At 50.0% G+C, this 18,302-nt stretch overlaps 1 protein-coding gene across 2 annotated transcripts in view; it reads left to right on the top strand.

Annotated features, from left to right (window-relative positions):
* Positions 1-18,302, top strand: part of LOC140405384 (keratin, type II cytoskeletal 8-like) — a 46,807-nt gene that overhangs the window by 7,164 nt on the left and 21,341 nt on the right. For both annotated transcript variants that reach the window (XM_072493719.1, XM_072493718.1), the window contains exons 3-5: positions 7,300-7,360; positions 8,467-8,562; positions 13,464-13,628. In XM_072493719.1, coding sequence (XP_072349820.1) covers positions 7,300-7,360; positions 8,467-8,562; positions 13,464-13,628 — 322 coding nt within the window. The remainder of the gene's footprint in view (positions 1-7,299; positions 7,361-8,466; positions 8,563-13,463; positions 13,629-18,302) is intronic.

Here is an 18,302-nt window from a genome sequence, read left to right as displayed (position 1 = left end):
GGTGCTCCGGTTTCCTCCCACAGTCCAAAGATGTGCAGGTTAGGTGGATTGGCCATGATAAATTGCCCTTAGTGTCCAAAATTGCCCTTAGTGTTGGGTGGGGTTACTGGGGACAGGGTGGAGGTGTTGACCTTGGGAAGGGTGCTCTTTCCAAGAGCCGGTGCAGACTCTCTGGGCCGAATGGCCTCCTTCTGCACTGTAAATTCTATAATAATGTGCAAACTTCACACGGACAGTGACCCAGGGCTGGGATCGAACTCGGATCCTTGGCACCGTGAGGCAGCAGTGCTAACCATTGCACCACCATATCACCCTAGATCAATGATCATTTTAACAATTTCCTTTGATGGGAAGAAAGAATTAGTAGAATGCCATTTTATAATCCCAGGGACTGCCAAAGTGCTTTACAATCAACAAATTACTTTGAAGACAGTCGTGGTTGTTTCACAGGCAAATGCTGCAGCTAGTTTGTGCACAGTAGTGTCTCAAAAGGACCGTGAGGTAAATGACTAGTTAATCTGTTTGGTGATACCCGTAGAATATCCTTTATCTGTAAATCCAAAAATCAAACCCATCTAAAGCTCGCACTTTTTCCTGAACCTCATTGACCTTTGGCCCAGGGAGTCTAGTTGTTTGTGTGCACTGTATACCTGACAATTTTAGGTGAACATCTACCCTGGATTTATTATTCAGTGATACAAGTGTAGGCTATTGTAATGTCAGTTTATGTGTGGTATCCATAAAGCAAAATGATCTGAAATCCGAAATGCCATTGGCCCTGGCGGTATCAGGTAAAGGACAGTTTACCCTGTAATGTTTGAATAAGAAATGTTGGTCAGGACACTCAGCCGATCTTCTGCAAATAGTGAGAAGGGCTATTTTACATCCACCTGGGAGATCAGACAAAGCCTCGAGTTTAAAGGCTCACCTGAAAGACAGCAGCTCCGACAGTGCAGTGTTCCCTCAGTACTGCACTGGAGTGTCAGCCTGGATTATGAGCTCAAATCTCTGGAGTGGAACTTGGAGGAAAGAGTGTTACTTCTTCAGCCACGGCTGGTATACGACCACACATTTCTCAAAACCACACACGGGGTCTAATCTGTTCCAGCCGTTGACTGGTTGACCACATTCACATCAAGCTGAACAACTGCATTGAAACCGTGCACAAAGGGATTTTATGTGAGCATGTCACCCCGTGCATGGCAGCACGGTAGCATTGTGGATAGCACAATTGCTTCACAGCTCCAGGGTCCCAGGTTCGATTCCGGCTTGGGTCACTGTCTGTGCGGAGTCTGCACATCCTCCCCGTGTGTGCGTGGGTTTCCTCCGGGTGCTCCGGTTTCCTCCCACAGTCCAAAGATGTGCAGGTTAGGTGGATTGGCCATGATAAATTGCCCTTAGTGTCCAAAATTGCCCTTAGTGTTGGGTGGGGTTACTGGGTTATGGGGATATGGTGGAGGTGTGGGCTTGGGTTGGGTGCTCACTCAGAGAGCTGGTGCAGACTCAATGGGCCGAATGGCCTCCTTCTGCACTGTAAATTCTAATCCTATGATGATCAAAAGAATTCAAAGGCCCCATGACACATGAACAAGCACCAAAATTATGACATAAAATAAAGCACCACTGAACTGGTCATGTAATTATTGACTTCTGGTTAATACCTTAGTGTCACTCGGTAACTGTTTTTGTGGATTCCATATCTACAAGTCCTGGCACTTCAGCATGTCCCAAGAACACTGTAGACGCCAAAGTCTAAAGGGCAATCCCAAAGAGCAAATAAGTGGCTTTACACAGACCGTATGAATTTAATATTAGCTTGCCCTGACAAACGCTTGTGGAAAGACTATAGGGCTGTGAATAGGACTTGTAGGGTTGTGAATCTTTGGAATTCTGCACAGTACCTCAGAGAGCTATGGGTGCTCAGTCAATGTTCAGCAATGGGATGGATGGATTTTGGGCACTAAAATCAGTGGTTAGCACTGCTGCCCCACAGCTCCAGGGTCTCAGGTTCGATTCCCGGCTTGAGTCACTGTCTGTGCGGAGTCTGCACGTTCTCCCCGTGTGTGCGTGGGTTTCCTCCGGGTGCTCCGGTTTCCTCCCACAGCCCAAAGATGTGCAGGTTAGGTGGATTGGCCATGATAAATTGCCCTTTAGTGTACAAAGATGTGGAGTTATGGGGATAGGGCGGGGGATTGGGCCTGGATAGGGTGCTCCCCCCCCGGGGAGAGAACACCAGAGGTGATCGTCTCCCTGGACGCAGAAAAGGCCTTTGACAGAGTCGAATGGAAATACGTCCTCACGGTACTGGAACGGTTTGGGCTAGGAGCGGGGTTCACTGCCTGGGTGAGGCTCCTTGAGCGGGATTCGCCGCCTGCGTGAGGCTCCTGTACAACGCTCCCAAAGCAAGCGTCCGAACTAACACCACCAGCTCTGAATACTTCCAGCTACAGAGAGGAACAAGACAGTTGTCCCCACTCTTGTTCGCGCTAGCGATCGAACCCCTGGCGATAGCCCTGCGGGACGCGAAAAGCTGGAAGGGAGTCCATAGAGGAGACAGAGAGCACAGAGTCTCACTCTATGCAGATTACCTGCTCCTCTATGTCTCGAAGCCACAGGAGGGATTGAAGGCAATACTGCAAAGACTGAAAGAGTTTGGAACCTTCTCGGGCTACAAACCCAACCTGGGCAAAAGCGAGACATTCCCAGTGAACCCGAACGGGGGAGGGAGAGAGCTGGAGGGGCTCCCGTTCAAAATGGCCCAGAACAGATTCCGCTACCTGGGGATCCAGCTAGCCAGAGTCTGGACACAGATCCACAAGTGAAACCTGACAAAGAACAAAGAAATGTACAGCACAGGAACAGGCATCTTCGGCCCTCCAAGCCCGTGCCGACCATGCTGCCCGACTAAACTACAATCTTCTACACTAAAGAGTAATTCATAGAACATAGAACATACAGTGCAAAAGGAGGCCATTCGGCCCATCGAGTCTGCACCAACCCACTTAAGCCCTCACTTCCACCCTATCCCCATAACCCAATAACCCCTCCTAACCTTTATGGACACTAAAGGCAATTGATCATGGCCAATCCACCTAACCTGCACATCTTTGGACTGTGGGAGGAAACCGGAGCACCCGGAGGAAACCCACGCACACACAGGGAGAACGTTCAGACTCCGCACAGACAGTCACCCAGCGGGGAATCAAAACTGGGACCCTGGAGCTGTGAAGCAACAGTGCTAACCACTTGTGCTACCATGCTGCCCTAATAATATTAGCTTATTTTCAGAAGTAGGCTTCAATTAAGTTACTGCGAAAATCCCCTACTCGCCATATTACGGCGCCTGTTCGGTGAGGCTGGCACAGGAATTGAACCGGCCTTGCTCTGCATTACTAGACTGCTCTTTAGCCCACTGTGCTAAACCAGTCCCTGACCAGCCTGGTGGAGGAAGTAAGAAAAGACCTTCAACGGTGGGGCTCACTCCCACTCTCCCTGGCGGGGAGAGTGCAGACGATCAAGGTGAACGTACTGCCAAGGCTCCTCTTCCTGTTTAGATCCATCCCGATCTTCATCCCCAAGGCCTTTTTCCAAAACATAGACAGGCTAATCATGGCGTTTGTGGGGGGATGGGGGGGGGGGGGGGGGGGGGTGGACCCAACCCCGAGAATTCCCAAACAGACACTGCAAAGAGGGAAAGTCAGAGGGGGCCTGGCTCTACCGAACTTACAATACTACCACTGGGCAGCAACGGCAGAAAGAGTGAGGGGATGGGTACCAGAACCCGACACAGATTGGGTACAACTGGAGGAGGCATCCTGTAAAGGAACGACCGTCCGGGCCCCGGCCACAGCAGGACTCCCATCCTCCTCAACAAGGTACACAATGAGCCCAGTGGTAGCGGCCACGCTGAGAACGTGGACCCAGTTGAGACAACACTTCGGAATAACCAAAATGTCCCTTATGGCTCCCATCTGCGGCAATCACAGATTCCCCCCCAGCCATGCTAGATACCACCTTCAAAAGGTGGAGGCAGGACTGACGGTCGGGGACTTCTACGTAGGGCACAGACTGGCGACACTGGACAAACTGACGAGGAAGTGGAAACTAGCAAAAGGACAGGAATTGAGACACCTTCAAATAAAACACTTCCTCCGCAAAGAGACAGTAGGGTACCCCAGGGCCCCAGAAACCACACTACTAGAGGACCCGATAGGCACAAGCAACGAGAAGCTATGTGGGAAAATATACGGACTGCTACTGGACAGAGCCTGGACTCCACTGGATGAGACCAGACAAAATTGGGAGGATGAACTGGGGACAGAGGTAGGGTGGGAACTCTGGAGCGAAGCACTGAGCAGGGTGAGCTCCTCCTCCTCCTGCGCAAGGTTAAGCCTCATGCAGCTCAAAGTGGTGCACAGAGCGCACCTGACCAGAACCCAAATGAGCAGGTTCTTCCCGGAGGTGGAGGACAAATGTGAGCGGTGCCAGAGGGGCCCGGCCAACCACACCCACACGTTCTGGGCCTGCCCCAGGCTTGTCGGGTTCTGGACAGCCTTCTCCGAGGCAATGTCCAAGGTTGTGAGGGTGAAGTCCTGCCCGAGAGTGGCAATCTTCGGGGTATCGGAACAGCCAGAGCTACACATGGGGAAGGGGGCCAACGCCCTCGCTTTCGCTTCCCTAATCGCACGCCGGAGAATCCTGCTCGGCCGGCGATCAGTAGCACCACCCAGAGCTGCAGACTGGCTCGCTGACCTCTCGGAATTTCTCCACCTGGAGAAAATTAAGTACGTCTTCCGAGTCTTCCTGGATGCTTGGGGGAAGTTTGTCGGCCTGTTCCAAAATCTGTTCGAAGGCAGCAACGAGGAATAAGCTGATAAGAATTTTTTTAAAATATGAGAAATGCCAATAAAAAGATTTTTTGTAAAAAGTTAGAAACAAACTCTTTGACTGTTGCGAACAAGCACTGTGTGAAAGTTTAGAAGTTAAACAACAACAATGTATATTTATGTAATTCCTTTGACATAATAAAATATTTACAGGCGCTTAACAGGAGCTTTTAAAAACGAAATATGACACTGATCCTCATAAGGAGTTATTGGGTCCAATGGCGAAAATCCTGGTCAAAGAGGTACAAAGAACAAAGAACAAAGAAAAGTACAGCACAGGAACAGGCCCTTCGGCCCTCCACGCCCGTGCCGACCATGCTGCCCGTCTAAACTACAATCTTCTACACTTCCTGGGTCCGTATCCCTCTATTCCCATCCTATTCATGTATTTGTCAAGATGCCCCTTAAACGTCACTATCGTTCCTGCTTCCACCACCTCCTCCGGCAGCGAGTTCCAGGCACCCACTACCCTCTGTGTAAAACAACTTGCCTCGTACATCTCCTCTAAACCTTGCCCCTCACACCTTAAACCTATGCCCCCTAGTAATTGACCCCTCTACCCCGGGGAAAAGAATCTGACTATGCCCCTCATAATTTTGTAGGCCTCTATCAGGTCGCCCCTCAACCTCCTTCGTTCCAGTGAGAACAAACCAAGTTTATTCAACCTCTCCTCATAGCTAATGCCCTCCATACCAGGCAACATCCTGGTAAATCTCTTCTGCACCTTCTCTAAAGCCTCCACATCCTTCTGGTAGTGTGGCGACCAGAATTGAACACGATACTCCAAGTGTGGCCTAACTAAGGTTCTATGCAGCTGCAACATGACTTGTCAATTCTTATACTCAATGCCCCGGCCAATGAAGGCAAGCATGCCGTATGCCTTCTTGACTACCTTCTCCACCTGTGTTGCCCCTTTCAGTGACCTGTGGACCTGTACACCTAGATCTCTCTGACTTTCAATAATCTTGAGGGTTCTACCATTCACTGTATATTCCCTACCTGCATTAGACCTTCCAAAATGCATTACCTCACATTTGTAATGCAGAACAAGGCCAGCAGCACGGTTCAATTCCCGTACCAGCCTCCCCGAACAGGCGCCTAGGTTTTAAAGAGTGACTTCAAGGAGGACAGTGAGGCAGAGCAATTTGGGGAGGGAATTCCACAGTATGGGGCTCAGGCAGCTCCCTTCTCTCTCCACAGATGCTGTCAGACCTGCTGAGATTGTCCAGTATTTTCTGTGTTTGTTTCTAATTCCAACATCCGCAATCATTTGCTTTTATTTTAATATTGGCATTCTACTTTATGATTTCAAATTTTGTGATTTTATCAGTAGCACACTATGTTGTAGAGTGCCAGTTATGTAGAAAAATACAAGAATAACATGTATATATATTCTGAGGCGTTTGAAAGATTTTACTTCCCATTCCGTGTAGTCTCCAAATCTGTAATTTGGGTTCCCGTGAGTTTCCAGGGATTAACAACAACTTGCATTGATATGGTGCCTTTAATGTAGCAGAAATGTGCAAAGGGTCATTATTAATAGACAATTTTACACTGCAAACCTCCTCTAGACAGGAAAATGGTGAAGTGCTGTAGTGTAAAGTGCAGGACACCAGTGAGAATGGGCAGCACGGTAGCATTGTGGATAGCACAATTGCTTCACAGCTCCAGGGTCCCAGGTTCGATTCCGGCTTGGGTCACTGTCTGTGCGGAGTCTGCACGTCCTCCCCGTGTCTGCGTGGGTTTCCTCCGGGTGCTCCAGTTTCCTCCCACAGTCCAAAGATGTGCAGGTTAGGTGGATTGGCCATGATAAATTGCCCTTAGTGTGCAAAATTGCCCTTAGTATTGGGTGGGGTTACTGGGTTATGGGGATAGGGTGGAGGTGTGGACCTTGGGTAGGGTGCTCTTTCCAAGAGCTGGTGCAGACTCGATGGGCCGAATGGCCTCCTGCACTGTAAATTCTATGGATGCAGCGGGTCACAAATTGGTAAGCAGTACCCTGGATATTAAAACAGAGGCTGGTAAGCTCATAGGAGGGCGTTTGTCATCTGTGCACTCTATACATATGCTTTCTAAAGTGATTAAACATGGTTCATGATTATTGTAACTTCTATTGAGAAATACTTTGCAGATTGCACATCTGGAATGCACTGCCTGAGAGTGTGTTGGAGGCGGGTTCAATCATGGCTTTCAAAAGGGAATTGGATAATTAGCTGAAGAGGGAAAACGTGAAGGGCCAAAGGGCAGGGACTTGGGAGCGGGATGAGATTAGTTGTTCTTGCAGAGCTCAATGGGCCAAAGGCCTTCCTTCTGTGCTGTAACCATTCTGTGATTCTACAGTTAATTGCTTGGAATTTCCACAGACAGCCCTGTCAAGCAATCAGTTAAGATGACGTTTCTCTTTCTTCTGAAGGTATGAAGATGAAATCAACTTGCGTACGGAGAGGGAGAACGAATTTGTAATGATCAAGAAGGTGGGTTCAAGCTGAACGTCAATCCCCTCAGAAAATACAGGACATCTCTGCCACTCAAGTAGGCAGCGTACCATCCAGTATGACAAAATGGGCTTGGTCCCCAACTTGATCCAAGTTACCTGCTCTCAGCCAAGGTGGCAATCAGATGCTGCAATGGCATTTAGGTGCGCGCGCCCATGTGTATATCCATCCACCCATCCATCCACCTGCCAGTCCTGATAATCAGCTGTGATGACTCCCCACCTCCCACCACCAAACTCCACATTTGAAAACCTGCTGATGTTTGCAAGGAATTTATGATGTGGAGGGGTGGATGGTATTTACAGCAACTGGGTGCACAAAGTAGGGTGAAGACCCTTTACACTAGATCCCCATCCATTTCTATACTTGGCAGATTTTCCTGGCATCACTCGTGCCCAATGCCGCAAGCGCTTCCTCACAAATGGACAGAGAGGGGTGTTTAAATCAGGTAACAATGATGGCATCAGAGTTCATTGCCCCCTCAGATATGTCGGAGGTAACTTGCACCTCATTATAGCAGACATTTCCAGCACTGCCAGGTACTGGGAAATGTGAAAAAGCTTCAGTGGGCACAGCAGACGCTTCGATGGGGAGATGGATGGAATTTTGCTCTTTAAGGCCACTGCAAGATTAACAGTGGAGACTTTGCCTGGCCCTCTAAGTTACTGCAGGAGATTCAGCTGCTATTTTCCTCATACCTGCCTCTTCCCATCCCCACTACAAGCCAGGGGATCAGCACCCAGTTACAGTCGACAAAACCTTGGCAAATCTGCTGAAAACAAGTAAATTAAGCTGACTGTAGAACATTCACTGGGGTCAAGGCTAAGTCCATTGGGTAGGCATGTATCCTACCATACTTAGACCAATGAGGAAAATCAAAGAATATGTAAAGAATGCTCACGGTGGCATGGCACTGGAAGTGTCTGACCATTGTGAAATTGGTTTTTAAACAGAGCGAGCATCTTCAGGAGAGCAGGGATGAAAATTGGAGGAGAATGAAAACCAATGGAGACCTTTCAAACCCCACCCGACCCATCCCCGTATAACTCGCATACTTTACGCTTCTCTCCTTCTTTGCCATATAGGATGTTGATGAAAGCTATCTCAACAAAGTTGACCTGGAAGCTAAGCTCGAGAGCCTTACTGATGAAATCAATTTCCTGAAGGACATATTTGAAGAGGTAAAGAACAATTTAAGCACAGAGAGTTTGCACAGTGAACACTCCGTTTTCAACCGGTAAGTTCAGGGATTCAGAGGAGAGGAAGCTGTGATTTGGCCCCGTCCCCTCGGGCAATACGGATCTTTTGTCATGTTTGTACTGAATAAACACTGTTACAATAGCACCAGCAGAAGTGACCTTTATCACAATGTTTTGCAATTTGTGCTATTGACACAACTTGGATTGGATTGGATTGGATTTGTTTATTGTCACGTGTCCCGAGGTACAGTGAAAAGTAATTTTGTGCGAGCAGCTCAACAGATCATTAAATACATGGGAAGAAAAGGGAATAAAAGAAAATACAACATACAATGTAACTACATAAGCACTGGCACAGATTAAGCAGACAGGGTGTAGTGTTAATGAGGTCAGTCCATAAGAGGGTCATTTAGGAGTCTGGTGACAGTGGGGAAGAAGCTTTTTTTGAGTCTGTTCGTGCGTGTTCTCAGACTTCTGTATCTCCTGCCCGATGGAAGAAGTTGGAAGAGTGAGTAAGCCGGGTGGGAGGGATCTTTAATTATGCTGCCCGCTTTCCCCAGGCAGCGGGAGGTGTAGATGGAGTCAATGGATGGGAGGCAGGTTCGTGTGATGGACTGGGCGGTGTTCACGACTCTCTGAAGTTTCTCGCGGTCCTGGGCCGAGCAGTTGCCATACCAGGCTGTGATGCAGCCCGATAGGATGCTTTCTATGGTGCATCTGTAAAAGTTGGTCAGGGTTAATGTGGACATGCCGAATTTCCTTAGTTTCCTGAGGAAGTATAGGTGCTGTTGTGCTTTCTTGGTGGTAGCGTCGACGTGGGTGGACCAGGACAGATTTTTGGAGATGTGCACCCCTAGGAATTTGAAACTGCCAACCATCTCCACCTCGGCCCCGTTGATGCTGACACGGGTGTGTACAGTACTTTGCTTCCTGAAGTCAATGACCAGCTCTTTAGTTTTGCTGGCATTGAGGGAGAGATTGTTGTCGCTACACCACTCCACTAGGTTCTCTATCTCCCTCGTGTATTCGGACTCATCGTTATTCGAGATCCGACCCACTATGGTCGTATCGTCAGCAAACTTGTACATGGAGTTGGGACCAAGGTTTGCCACGCAGTCGTGTTTGTACAGGGAGTAGAGTAGGGGGTTAAGTACACAGCCTTGCGGGGCGCCGGTGTTGAGGACTATTGTGGAGGAGGTGTTGTTCATTCTTACTGATTGTGGTCTGTTGGTCAGAAAATCGAGGATCCAGTTGCAGAGTGGGGAGCCAAGTCCTAGGTTTTGGAGCTTTGATATGAGCTTGGCTGGGATTATGGTGTTGAAGGCGGAGCTGTAGTCAATAAATAGGAGTCTGATGTAGGAGTCGTGGAGCGAAATTCTCCTACCCGCCCCGCCACATTTCTGCCCCGACCCGCCGGCGGGATGCTCCGTTACACCGGCCGGTCAATGGGGTTTCCCATTGTGGGGCAGCCCCACGCCGTCGGGAAACCCCCGGGCGGCGGCAAAACGGAGACTCCCGCCGGCGGAGAATGATGCCCCTTGTTTTCGAGATGCTCTAGGGATGAGTGTAGGGCGAGGGAAATGGTGTCTGATGTGGACCGGTTGCAGTGGTATGCGAATTGCAGTGGATCAAGGCGTTCTGGGAGTATGGAGGTGATGCGCTTCATGATCAACCTCTCGAAGCACTTCATTACGACTGAAGTCAGGGCCACTGGATGGTAGTCATTGAGGCACGTTGCCTGGTTCTTCTTTGGTACCGGTATGATGGTGGTCTTCTTGAAGCAGGTGGGGACCTCGGAGTGGAGTAGGGACAAGTTAAAGATGTCCGCGAATACCTCCGCCAGCTGGTCCGCGCAGGCTCTGAGTGCACGAGCAGGGATCCCGTCCGGGCCCATCGCCTTCCGAGGGTTCACTTTCAGGAAGGCCAATCTGACTTCGGAAGCTGTGATGGTGGGTATGGGTGAATTATGGGCTGCTGGGGCACTCGCCAGCGGATTGTTGGTTACCCGCTCGAACCGAGCATAGAATGCATTGAGTTCATCGGGGAGGGGTGCGCTGCTGCCAGAGATACTGTTCGGCTTCGCTTTGTAGCCCATTATGTTGTTTAGTCCTTGCCACAACCGCCGAGAGTCTGTCTGTGACTCTAGCTTAGTTTGATATTCTCTCTTGGCATCTCGGATGGCTTTGCGGAGGTCGTACCTGGATTTCTTGTATAGGTCAGGGTCGCCTGTCTTGAACGCCTCAGATCTGTCCTTCAGTAGGGAGTCAATCTCGCGATTGAGCCATGGTTTCCGGTTGGGGAACTGCTTTCTTTGACACGCAGTCGTCCACACATTTGCTGATGAAGTCTGTGACGGTGGTGGCATACTCATTTAGGTTGGTCACTGAGTTCTTAAATATGGACCAGTCCACTGTCTCCAAGCAGTCACGTAAGAGCTCTTCTGTTCCCTCGGACCATCACTGCACAACCTTCTTCGCTGGATTCTCCCGTTTGAGTTTCTGCTTGTATGCTGGGAGAAGGAGCACCGTCTTATGGTCTGATTTCCCAAAGTGCGGTCGGGGGATGGAACGGTAGGTGCCCTTGATTTTTGAGTAGCAGTGGTCAAGAGTGTTGTCGCCCCTGGTTGGACAGGAGATGTGCTGGTGGAATTTTGGCAGTACACTCTTGAGGTTGGCCTTGTTGAAGTGTCCGGCCACGATGAACAAGGCCTCCGGGTGTTCTGTTTCGTAGTTGTTTATTACTGTGTACAGTTCGTCCAGGGCCTTCCTCAATTCTGCCTGGGGTGGGATGTGGACCGCTGTGATAATGGCTGAAGTCAACTCACGTGGAAGATAATATGGGCGGCACTTCACGGTCAAGTATTCCAGGTCCGGGGAGCAGTAGGTCGCCAGGGTCGCCACATCCAAGCACCAGGAGGAGTTTTAAAAAATTTTTTAATTCTCCTTTTTCACGCTTTCTCCCACATTTACACCCATCAACAATAACCAATAATCAGCAAGATATGTCAGTCCCCATAATAACAACGATCCCATCCGCCCACCAACCCCCAATCCTCAACCCGCATGTTTTTATAAACAAATGACAAAAAGGAATCAGGGATTACCCGTAGTCACCCTTAATCTACACGGCTCTCCACCCCCCCCCAACCAACGCCACCCAGCCTCTAAGAGAGTACCGTGCATGATACCCCACAGTTGTACGCCCCCCCCCCCCCAAGTCTCCAGCTCCTCCCGTCCACTGCCTCTTGTAAAACTCCTCCTCCCAACCTCGGTTCCCTCCCCCAACCTCGGTTCCCTCCCCCCAACTTTCCACCCCGGCTAGACCACTCGGACCCTGTTCTGTCAGGCTCCGATGGCTGCAGCCCCTCCCCCCACCTCACTCCCGTTCACTGGCCGGCTTAAACCGGCCAGCGTGGAGGCCCCCACCCGGGTCCCTTTCCCCCTTGCCCGGCCCTAGGAAAGCCCAAAGATCCCCTTCTAGCACACAAACCCCTCATATCCACCTACACCCCAAAGAGCCCTCCTTTCGAGTGAAAGTCCCGTCCCTTCCCTTGTCCAAATCTATGCAACATTGGCTCCTTTAGCCCCTACCCCCGCTCGCATTGATACAAAAAAAAAAGAAGAAAATACAGTCATGAGGTTACATCGGCACATGGCCATTCCTCAATTTGTCAGTTCTGCCACAGTCCTTCTGCTTTCGCAAACTCCTCCGCTGCTTCCGCCGTCCAAAATAAAAGTCCCTGAGCTTGTAAATCACCCTCAGCTTCGCTGGATATACAATGCCACACTGCACCTTGCTAATGTACAGTGCCCTCTTCACCCGGTTGAAGGCAGCCCGCCTCCTCGCCAGCTCCACCGTAAAGTCCTGGTATACACGTATACCAGCTCCAGCCCACTGCACCACCCGCTTCTGCTTGGCCCAGCTCAGGACCTTCTCCTTCACCCTGTACCTACGGAAGCACAGAGTCACTGCCCTTGGCGGCTCACTCACCTTTGGTACAGGCCTCCACGACCGATGAGCCCGATCCAGTTCATATCAGGAGGGGTCCTCCCTCTCCCCCAGTAGTTTTGCCAGCATCGCGGCAAAATACTCAGTCGGCTTTGGTCCTTCAACTCCTTCGGGCAGCCCCACGACCCTCAGATTCTGTCGCCTGGATCTGTTTTCCAGATCTTCCATTTTTCCTCGCAGATTCTTGTTCGTGTCCATCACCTTCCGCATCTCCTTCCCCATCGAGGCAAGTTGATCACCGTGCTGCAATAACGTCTCCTCCACTTCCTTCAGCACCTCCCCTTGCTCTCGCACCTCCGCCACTGCGCTCGCCACCTCCGTCCTCACCGGGGAAACCGCCTCCTCCACCAGCGCACTCAAAACCTCCCTCATCTCCTTCCTCACCGTTTCCATTTCGCAATCTGCGCCAACTGCTTTTGGAATTCTGCAGCCATCACCTTAGTTAGTTCTTCAGCCGTAAGCACTGCGGCCTCCCCTGGTGCTCCAGCCTCCATTTTCTTTGTTGACCCCGCGGTGACCTTTCCCCTCTCCAACGGACTTTCAGCCGCTTTTTTCCCGGTCGTTTTTTTGGTGAATTTCGACATCCTTCTTCTCCTTGTGCTATCCCCCGACTTTTACTGCCGTCGCTGGCCCTAGGACCGGGCGTTACTCCGCGAAAATGCCGTTCCCGAACGGGAGCCCTCCAACGCGCGGCTGCCTCCCGCCCGCCGTCACCGGAAGTGCACCAAGAGGAGTTGATGAGGAGGCACACCCCACACTTTCACATGGTGTGTAATGCAAATGTGGTCTGCTTTTCTGATTTTTATTTAAATGAGAGCTGTAACTGTTAAGTGGGACACTGGCATTGTTAAATTGAAGTACATTTGCCCATCCAGGAAATCCACGATCTGCAGGCCCAGATCAAGAACACTGCTGTTACTGTGGAGGTTGACACCAGCCGTAAACTGGACCTTTCCAGCATCCTGAATGATGTCCGGTCTCAATATGAAGGAATGGTGGTTAAAATCCGCCAAGACACTGTGACCTCGTGGGAAAACAAGGTAATGTTTGGCTCAAAACGTATCTCCAGTTGGAGAACAGGCACCAGAATTGGCACCCACTTCTATGATGCTGTGATTCACATAGAGAAAGAGACAATCTTACTATCTTGTGTGGACATAAATACCGAACTTCAAAGAGAAATAATGAATAACATGGGGAGAATCTACTGCACATATTTGCACCTTTTTCCTAATGTCCCACCGTGTAATTTCAACAAACTTTCCAGTTACATCTCACCTATTGGTATAGCACAGAAGGAGGCCATTTTGCCCATTCTTTGTCTGAGTCAGCTATTGGTGAGGGTTCTGCATTTACTTACACTCCCCTGCTTCTTCCCCATAATTCCTTCTCTCAAATTACCCTTTTGAAAGGTACTATTGAATCTGTTTCCACCACCCTTTCAGGCAGTGTGTTCCTGATCGCAACTCACTGTGAAAATTCTCCTTGGATAGAATTTGAAGGATGGCGGGCAATCAGCCGCTGCCTCTCGAACTCCCACTGCCACTTAATGCTCACTTGAGCGTTGATTGGCAGTGGACAGGACTTCCATCCGCCCTTAGAAGGAAGTCCTGCCCGTGAGAGGTGTCATCAATCAGAGTGGCTGACGGCTCTTCAACCCAGCCAAGCACAGTGCTGCAGTTCAGGACCTTTGAAAAGGTCAATTCTGGGGGTCTTGAGGGTGCAAGATCGAGGCACCCTTGGACCCCCCCCCCCCCCCCCCCCCCCGAGTTGGGGAAAGTGCAAATGTCACTTTCCCCACACTACCCGCTTCCGCCAGCCTAAATATTGAGGCTGGGTGGGATAAAGCCCTTAAAGTGGCCATTAAAAGGTCATTAAATGGCCACTTTAAGGGCCTTAATAGGTGAATGGTTGGGTGGGTTTCCCACCCAAGGCTCTGCCACCCAAACTTGAAATTATGCCTGGGTTTAGGTGGGCAGATTCCATTCAATTCCACCCCCGCCCCCGGCCATGAGATTGGTGAATAATGGTCATTTCAAGTGCTTGTTTGTTTCAAGATAAGGCTCTACATAAATGTAAGTGACGGCCTTGAAAGTTTGAGGGAATTGTTCAACTTTTCACTCCTTCTGGTAGGAGACTGCTCCACTTCCCACAGGGTAATTGCTGAGTCCTTGGCAAAGCCAGGTCTGTGTGATCTATCCATGGATTGCGGCACTGGTCTCCTTCCAGCTCGCTGAATCACATTTTGCTTGATACATTCCTTTCCATTTCAAAGTCTTCAAAAATGTTGCATGGATATTGCTCATGAAAATCTCGAACATCACCCATTAAGTCGAAATTCCTTCACTTGGCAGCATGGTGGCACAGTGGGTTAGCCCTGCTGCCTCACGGCGCTGAGGTCCCAGGTTCGAATCCCGGCCCTGGGTCACTGCCGTGTGGAGTTTGCACATTCTCCCCGTGTCTGCGTGGGTCTCACCCCCACAACCCAAAGATGTGCAGGGTAGGTGGATTGGCCATGCTAAATTTGCTCCTTAACTGGAAAAAAAAAAATTGGGTACGCTCAATTTTTTGAATGCCTTCAAATTACTTTATTGCATATTGCTGGATGATAATCCACCACCTTGTACTCTCACATAAGAACATAAGAACTAGAAGCAGGAGTAGGCCATCTGGCCCCTCGAGCCTGCTCCGCCATTCAATGAGATCATGGCTGAACTTTTGTGGACTCAGCTCCACTTTCCGGCCCGAACACCATAACCCTTAATCCCTTTATTCTTCAAAAAACTATCTATCTTTATCTTAAAAACATTTAATGAAGGAGCCTCTACTGCTTCACTTGGCAAGGAATTCCATAGATTCACAACCCTTTGGGTGAAGAAGTTCCTCCTAAACTCAGTCCTAAATCTACTTCCCCTTATTTTGAGGCTATGCCCCCTAGTTCTGCTTTCACCCGCCAGTGGAAACAACCTGCCTGCATCTATCCTATCTATTCCCTTCATCATTTTATATGTTTCTATAAGATCCCCCCTCATCCTTCTAAATTCCAACGAGTACAGTCCCAGTCTACTCAACCTCTCCTCGCAATCCAACCCCTTCAGCTCTGGGATTAACCTAATGAATCTCCTCTGCACACCCTCCAGTGCCAGTACGTCCTTTTTCAAGTAATGAGACCAAAACTGAACACAATACTCCAGGTGTGGCCTCACTAACACCTTATATAATTGCAGCATAACCTCCCTAGTCTTAAACTCCACCCCTCTAGCAATGAAGGACAAAATTCCATTTGCCTTCTTAATCACCTGTTGCACCTGTAAACCAATTTTATGCGACTCATGCACTAGCACACCCAGGTCTCTCTGCGCAGCAGCATGTTTTAATATTTTATCATTTAAATAATAATCCCTTTTGCTGTTATTCCTACCAAAATGGATAACCTCACATTTGTCAACATTGTATTCCATCTGCCAGACCCTAGCCCATTCACTTAGCCTAGCCAAATCCCTCTGCAGACTTCCAGTATCCTCTGCACTTTTTGCTTTACCACTTATCTTAGTGTCGTCTGCAACTCCAAATCATCTATGTAAAATGTAAACAGTTGTGGGCCCAACACTGATCCCTGAGGGACACCACTAGCTACTGATTGCCAACCAGAGAAACACCCATTAATCCCCACTCTTTGCTTTCTATTAATTAACCAATCCTCTATCCATGCTACTACTTTCCCCTTAATGCCATGCATCTTTATCTCTTTTTAAAAAATATTTTTATTCAGGTTTTTTAACAACACAATTTTTTCCCCTACAGACAATAACCCCCCCCCACCCCGGAACAAAATAACGCAAATTCTCCCTGAGCAAGATATATACATGGCAAGATGGTATATTTACATAGCTTTATACACTGGCTCTTGGCCGCGCGTACTGTTTCCCCCCACCCTCCATGTTACCTCCCGCTCGTCCATCCCCTCAAACAGTCTCTCGTTACCCCCTCCCCCCCCCCCCAGGGTTGCTGCTGCTGCTGATCGACCTTCCTCTAACGCTCCGCGAGATATTCTAGGAACGGTTGCCACCGCCTGTAGAACCCCTGTGCAGACCCTCTCAAAGCAAACTTAATCCTCTCCAACTTTATGAACCCCACCATGTCGTTTATCCAGGCCTCCAGGCTGGGGGGGCTTCGCCTCCTTCGACAATAGCAAGACCCTTCGCCGGGCTACTAGGGACGCAAAGGCCAGAATTCCAGCCTCTTTCGCCTCCTGCACTCCCGGCTCATCCACTACTCCAAATATTGCTAGCCCCCAGCTTGGCTTGACCCGGACTTTCACCACCTGAGATATTGCTCCCGCAACTCCCCCCCAGAACCCCTCCAATGCCGGGCATGACCAAAACATATGGACATGGTTCGCCGGGCTCCCTGAACATCTTTCACATCTGTCCTCTACCCCAAAGAACCTACTCAGCCTCGCCCTCGTCAAATACGCTCTGTGAACCACCTTAAATTGTATCAGACTGAGCCTGGCACACTAGGAGGAGGTATTAACCCTACCCAGGGCGTCGGCCCATAGCCCTTCCTCAATCTCCTCCCTCAGCTCCTCCTCCCATTTTCCTTTCAGTTCTTCTACCAGTGCTTCCCCCTCTTCTTTCATCTCTTGGTATATTTCCGACACCTTGCCCTCCCCGACCCATACCCCCGAGATCATCCTATCTTGAACTTCTTGTGCCGGGAGCAACGGAAATTCCCTCACCTGTAGCCTCACAAAAGCCCTCACCTGCATATATCTAAATGCATTTCCCGGGGGTAACTCAAATTTCTCCTCCAGTGCCCCTAGGCTCGCAAATGCCCCGTCAATGAACAGGTCCCCCATTCTTCTTATCCCCGCCCGATGCCAGCCTTGGAACCCCCCGTCCATCTTCCCCGGGACAAACCGGTGGTTACCCCTGATCGGGGACCACACCGATGCTCCCATTGTACCCCTGTGTCTTCTCCACTGGCCCAGATCTTTAGTGTTGCCGCCACCACCGGGTTTGTGGTGTATTTTGTCGGCGAGAGCGGCAGCGGTGCCGTTACCAACGCCCCCAGGCTCGTTCCTTTACAGGACGCCATCTCCATCCTCTTCCATGCCGCCCCCTCGCCCTCCATAACCCACTTACGGATCATCGCCACATTTGCTGCCCAGTAGTAACTCTCTAGGTTTGGCAAAGCCAACCCTCCTCGGTCCCTGTTGCGTTCCAAGAACCCTCTCCTAACCCTCGGGGTCTTATTTGCCCACGCATACCCCATAATACTCCTACCTACTCTCTTGAAAAAGCCCTTGGTGATCACAATGGGGAGGCGCTGAAACACGAACAAAAACCTCGGAAGGACCACCATTTTGACCGACTGCACCCTACCCGCCAACGAGAGCGGGAGCATGTCCCATCTTTTAAAATCCTCCTCCATTTGCTCCACCACCCTCGTCAAATTCAGTTTATGTAGGGCCCCCCAACTTCTGGCTATCTGGATCCCCAGATACCGAAAACTCCTCTCCGCCCTCCTCAGCGGTAGGTCCCCTATCCCTCTTTCTTGGTCCCCTGCCTGTAATACAAAAAGCTCACTCTTCTCTACATTAAGCTTGTAGCCCGAAAACTCTCCAAACTCCTTCAGAGTCTGCATGACCTCCACCATCCCCTCCATTGGGTCCGCCATGTATAGCAGCAGGTCATCCGCATATAGCGATA

Source organism: Scyliorhinus torazame, chromosome X, assembly GCF_047496885.1.
Source record: "Scyliorhinus torazame isolate Kashiwa2021f chromosome X, sScyTor2.1, whole genome shotgun sequence".
Classification (NCBI taxonomy): domain Eukaryota; kingdom Metazoa; phylum Chordata; class Chondrichthyes; order Carcharhiniformes; family Scyliorhinidae; genus Scyliorhinus; species Scyliorhinus torazame.
This window is presented reverse-complemented; position numbering and strand designations above follow the sequence as displayed.